This window comes from Rhododendron vialii, chromosome 8a (assembly GCF_030253575.1).
Source record: "Rhododendron vialii isolate Sample 1 chromosome 8a, ASM3025357v1".
NCBI lineage: Eukaryota > Viridiplantae > Streptophyta > Magnoliopsida > Ericales > Ericaceae > Rhododendron > Rhododendron vialii.
The window spans coordinates 31,890,679-31,896,763 of record NC_080564.1 but is presented as its reverse complement, the minus strand read 5'-3'; the positions used below and the strand labels follow the sequence as shown (position 1 = coordinate 31,896,763).

The window sequence follows — 6,085 nt, the reverse complement described above, 5'->3', positions numbered from 1 at the left end:
TAATTTTTATGTCGGGTGGGATTACTCTTCTGTGGACACAAGGGACTACTAATGTTTTGATTTAACCCAATGAAACTGATTTTCGCGTTTCACTTTTTACTGATGGCGCTCTAATTTTAACGTGAAATTACTAGTAACTTCATGAACAAAGTAGAGCGCTATTAGTAAAAAGTGGAGTGCGAATATCAATTTCCTTATCCCAAAAGTACTGATAATACTTCAAATTCAAGGTTCTCCATTCTGTTCAAGTAGATTGTGAAAAAGGGAGGAAACAAATGATGGAAATTATTTTAGAAACATATTTTTTTTATTTTGAGTGCGAATGTAAATTGATTTGATTTGGAGTCGTATCTTTTCAACAACACGTGTTTGCTCTAGACGGATGCATTCTTATGAAGAGATGTGTCAATTTTCTTGGTGACTACCTGGAATAATCATCGGTTGGTCTATGCATAACACGCCCCATATTCATTATTCTAGGTTGATTCAAAAGGTTAATCTTCTAGTAGGACTACTTCATTGGGTCAAGACATTTATTGTTTGAGAGAGTTCTAACACAAGTTAAGTTCAACAAACTCATCGATTGTAGTGTTACTCCTGTTGAGTGCTCTATTAAGTAAACATATTTTTTCTATATTAAAAAAAAAAAAAAGAATGGTGAGATTTATGAAGGGGGAAAAAACGAACGAACTATTCATCTTTCTATTATTTTTCCATCTTTTCTTCTAATTTCTTATCCAAAGATGACCTCAATTTTTTAGTTTTTATTTCATCTACATTTTTAGGGATTATTATAAATTAAAAAGAGAGAGAGAGAGAGAGAGAGAGAGAGAGAGAGAGAGAGCGCAAAACGGCCTTTTAACTGATCACTCGTCAACGGAACGCAACCCCACAAATCCAACTGTTTTTGTGGGGTCACGAGTCCCGGCAGCCAATCGTTGCTCTGCGACCATACACAACTACACTACACTCGCACCACACGATCTCTACTTTCAGCTGCTTTTTCGCAATAGACGGCGCAGAACTCCAACGCCCAAATCGTCCAATAAGATAGATCCGCTCCAATTCTCTCTCTCTCTCTCTCTCTCTCTCTCCTCGGACGTTATCGAAAGATAACAGTTGACTCTGAGATCTAGGGTTTCAAATTTCAATCTCTCTCCCTATTTTCAATCTAAATTACAAAAGTTCATCCAATCCATCCGTAAGTTATCTTTTCCGTACACCATTTCTATGCATTCATAGACATCCATTTGCACGCACAAATTTTGAATTTTTCTGTATCTGTTCACCAGCTATAGAAATGGAAAGTAATTATTCAGCTCTTCCCAAGAACTCATTTGTAGAATTACAATTGCAAGATGATAACTTTGGATCGAGAAACCCTAGATCTTCTCCCAAAGACACGTCTCTGAAACTCCTCCCTCTACATGGTGACCAAAACCATTTGAAACAACACAATGTAGATCCGGAGATGGACGACGACATCGATTTTGATAACCTGCCCCTTATTTTCGGGGGTAGCAACACCGGGTCCGGGATTTACGGGGCCGTTTTTAACCTCACCACATCGATTATCGGGGCCGGGATTATGGCCCTCCCCGCCACAATGAAAGTTTTGGGTTTGGTTTTAGGGGTTGTTTTGATTTTCTTGATGGGTATTCTTTCTGAGTTTAGTGTTGAATTGCTTGTTCGGTTTACGGCTCAGTGTAAGGCGGCTTCTTATGGTGAGGTTGTACAAGCTGCGTGTGGTAGGCCTGCTAGGATTTTGTCCGAAATTTGCATAATTGTGAACAATGCCGGTGTTTTGGTAGTTTACTTGATTATTATCGGTGATGTTATGTCTGGTTCACTGCATCATGTTGGGGTATTTGATCAGTGGTTGGGAAATGGTGTGTGGGATCATCGAAAGCTGGTGATTTTAGTTGTCCTTGTGATTTTTCTTGCACCACTTTGTGCCTTGGATAAGATTGATTCGTTGAGCTTGACTTCAGCTGCTTCAGTAGCTCTTGCTGTTGTCTTTGTTTTGGTTGCTTTCCTCATCGCGATTATTAAGCTTGTTGAAGGCACTATTGAGGCTCCAAGAATGACACCTGATTTTGGGTCGAAGCAGGCTATTTTGGATTTGCTTGTGGTGATTCCAATCATGTCGAATGCTTATGTGTGCCATTTCAATGTTCAGCCTATTTATAATGAGCTTGAAGGACGGTCGATTCAGAAGATGAATCAAGTTGGAAGGATCACTACTGTTCTTTGCGTTGTGATTTATGCTTCAACTGCCATTTCAGGTTATCTACTCTTTGGAAAGAACACTGAAGCCGATGTGCTGACTAACTTCGATAAAGACCTTGGAATTCGTTTTAGCACGGCTTTGAACTACATTGTCCGAATCGGGTACGTTTTCCACTTGGTTCTTGTTTTCCCTGTTATCCATTTCTCCCTCCGGCAAACAGTGGATTCCTTGGTGTTTGAGGGATCAGCTCCCCTGTCTGAGAGTAGGAAGAGGTCTTTGGGCTTAACTGCAGTACTTCTGTTACTTATATATCTCGGATCGACAGTGATTCCCAACATTTGGACTGCTTTTAAGTTCACAGGGGCAACTACGGCTGTCTCGTTGGGTTTTATATTCCCGTCGCTTATTGCGTTAAGATTAGGTAAACAAGGGCATGGTTTGACCCACATCGAGAAGCTTTTGTCTTGGTTCATGTTGGTATTGGCAATGATAGTCAGCATCGTTGGGGTTGTTGGAAATATCTATAGTCTCAAAAGCAAATCCGAATAACTCTCTCCTTTTCAAACGAGGGTATTCTTTACTTCTGTGTCAATTTGATGAACGCCCCAGAATGGAAGGGTAAATTTCACTAATTCTTATTGTTGCTGCCCTCCTTGTACGGTTCACTGAAGTGAAGATAATTTGGCATGAAGTAGACAGTTCACCAATGAGATGAATGTTGCAACACATCATGTCGATATGTGCTGATTTGATCAGGAACTGGTGATAAGGCCTTGTATTTCTCGTAACGTAACTACCACATGTAAGTTGTTTGTGTTGTAATTTTGCGTAGTCTGCACGAGTTTATTCTCATTTTCTCTCCACCCAAAGAAGTGAGATACTAGGTCTGTATAGAACAATACTCACACTCATTTTTTATGAGAAATTGTTTCTCTAAGTTCTAAGCGTGATCTATATAAATCCAGCTTATATTTCCTTGTTCATGCATTCTATCACAATTTCTGTGCAGTACCAATTAGAACAAGGAGACAGTCAGACAGAATCGTGTGAGTGAAAGAAAAACCATTTATTGCATGGTTTTCACCCTCTGGATATTGCGTACTTCACACCCAGACTAATTACACAAGATAGCAAGATTTTTTTCTTTCACCTTTTTTGGGCATCAGAGACTATAATTGGAAATCATCTATGTCTTAGGTTCTTTTACTTTCCTTCTTGACATCAACTTTTTTTCCTTCTCATAACTAACATTAAGATATAAGGTTTCGAGAAAATGTAAACTTCATAGATATCAAATAATATAGTACAACGTAACACACACACACCAGCCATAGCCATAGAAAACGACTCAACATCAAGATATAAGGTTATAGAACTTGTTACTGGGTCCAAGATGACAAAAAAAAAATCATCTCTGTCGTAGATAGCCATCCAAAATCTGATTTGTGAGAGAGCCATAAAACAGTTAGTGTTAGCACAAGAATGCTCAACTGGAATCAGAAATAGAAGAATGTCTTCTGGAACCAGAGAAGTGTCTGAGGAATGAAATATTTCCGTGACAGAAAAATCATCTCTGTCATAGATAATAAGATAACCATTGGGCATAAAAAATCTGATTCATGATAGAACCGTGAAACAGCTAAATTTTAGCAAGAGAATACTGAACTGGAACAGAAAATAGAAGATGATCTTCTGAAGTGTCTGAGGGATCAACTATTTCATGTGACAAAAAACAAAAATCTTCAATGTCGTAGGTTGCCATCCAGAGAATCTGATTCATCACAGAACTGTAAAACAGTTGTATGTTAGCATGAGAATGCTCATCTGGAACAGGAAATAGAAGATGAACTGCTGGAACCAGAGAAGTGTCTGAGGAAAGAAATATTTCCTTTTGCAAAATTGGAACGTTTTTGAGTATGTGGTTTATCAGAGATGTGCATCAGTTCGGTGTTGATGCCGCATGATATCCTATTGGGCTCGTTCCACTGAAACTGTTTACATCAAGCTAGCATAAATTACTATTGAGCTATGTTACATGGCCTCAGATACGGATATCAGGTAAGGGTATGTGTCCAAGCGTCCGCTTTATCCTATTCCATCTTAACCACTCAGGGATACACCAAAATATTCTAATTTACTTTTATATTTCTATCAATTCTCAGATACATGGTGTTTACATAGTGCCTTAGGGTAGTTCATGGATAATAGAGGAGTTCACTGCGTCGTTCATGGTGAATTCGATTCATCAAATAATGCTTGCTAGGCATATGTCCAACTAAGTATGTCAGGATCACACATCCTTATCTGAGGGTCGAGTGTCCGACACAAATATTTTATACTTCTAGGAGGATCATGGAGCATAGGGTTTTGAGTTGTCTCAGCCAGGAGCAAGGTGGTGTAAAATTTATTGTGTGCCCTGAGAACTGTTTTATGTGTCTTAAAGTATCATAAGCTCTTCAAACCTCATAAGCAAGAGGATCTGTATCCTTTAGTTTACTATTTACACTTGTTTCGAACGCCAATGTTAGGGAAGAACATAGTCACATTACTTCTATTTACTATTTACACTTGTTTGAAGAGGCTTCTTAGAAAGATGCAGCACAAGTGCTGCCAATTTAATACTACTATTTGGTTATTGAGCGTTCATTTTTTGCTTCTGAAATGCTGAGAAATGATGAAGGATGTGGCTTCCTACTGCGCTTCGGTATGCTGCCCATTTGGATCCTTCCCAGACGGTTGTCTTTAGTTTTCAGCCTATTACTGTGACTTCGTGCCTACGTTGTGGTCTTGTAGCTTAATTTTCAAATTATTTACGGATATTCATTTTCTACTGGGTTCTCCTTTTCTGCTCCTGCATATCTTGCTTCTCTGTGTCTTTCTCCTTTCATGAATGAAGTTCTTAAGATCTGGCAAACTATAATGTAAATCCAAAAACCCATGTTACCTTTTGTCGTAGGTATATATATGGTTCGTTTAGGCCCTGGTTCTCACAAATGCTCATTGTATCTCTTCATCTCTTTTTTCATGGTGTGTCAGGAATGTCTGGGCCAGCTTACGCGCACCTCAACTCTTTCCCTTTGTCCGGTCAAAAGACAAGTCATCAGTGCCGAAACTAGAGGATTTACAAGAGATTTCTCTATTGCAGCCCGACCCCAAGAGGTTGGCAAGTTTCGAACTCGCTAGGTTTACAGCTTATCCTTGTTGGCTTGTTGCCACTAGAACTACCTTGATATTTATGTGGGCATTTATGCCCACGTCAACAAATAATGAGTAAAGTACCTCTCTATGATATGGGCATTAATGATCAAGATAAAATAGTAAAGGGGCCTTTGTTTAGAGTGCTTGCAACTTGCAAGTGCGATACTCAAATGATAAGTTTGTGGTCCTATGGCTCACGTGCCCCAGTCTGAGGTCTATTTATTTCTCTTCATATAGGTAATAGACAAAGCATGTGTATTCTCTGCTATCTGTTTACTTGTTTATGCATTTCAGTTTTTTTTCGTAACTAGATGTCCAGGCCAATTTGTGCACGCCATGACTAATTCCAGGGTCCTGAAACTAAAAACCGAGCAAACCTCCAATGACCATAAGATTCGGAATATTTGGCTTTTGTGTGATTTGAACATGCGACCTCGTGGAGGCGTGGAGGCCAAACCTCGGGATTATGTATTCTGGTTTGTTACGCATGACAAACAAGTGTTGATCAAATCATCTCATTGTCAACAGTCTTTGTTTCTAAACAACTCTGAATTAGGTGCAGAATGATGAAGGCTTCCCCCTAGTAAACTCTTAAACACTATTATAATCTCAACAACTAACCACCTCACTAGGGAAACCGTGATCAATGTTTGTTGC

At 39.1% G+C, this 6,085-nt stretch overlaps 1 protein-coding gene across 2 annotated transcripts; it reads left to right on the top strand.

Annotated features, from left to right (window-relative positions):
• The first annotated feature begins 983 nt into the window (after positions 1-983).
• On the top strand, positions 984-5,650 carry LOC131335375 (amino acid transporter AVT6E). Of its 2 annotated transcripts, none has more exons than XM_058370698.1 (2): positions 984-1,201; positions 1,293-3,211. In XM_058370698.1, the coding sequence occupies exon 2, from the start codon at positions 1,301-1,303 to the stop codon at positions 2,777-2,779; it is 1,479 nt and encodes a 492-aa protein (XP_058226681.1). In that variant the 5' UTR covers positions 984-1,201; positions 1,293-1,300; the 3' UTR covers positions 2,780-3,211. The 2 variants fall into 2 exon arrangements, 1 of the variants encoding a protein (XP_058226681.1); XR_009202506.1 differs by adding an exon at positions 5,267-5,650 and having other exon boundaries at positions 986-3,032.
• Positions 5,651-6,085: the final 435 nt, after the last annotated feature.

Coding starts and splice junctions, on each gene's coding strand:
- LOC131335375 (XM_058370698.1), top strand. CDS start 1,301: ATGGAAAGTAATTATTCAGCTCTTCCCAAGAACTCATTTGTAGAATTA.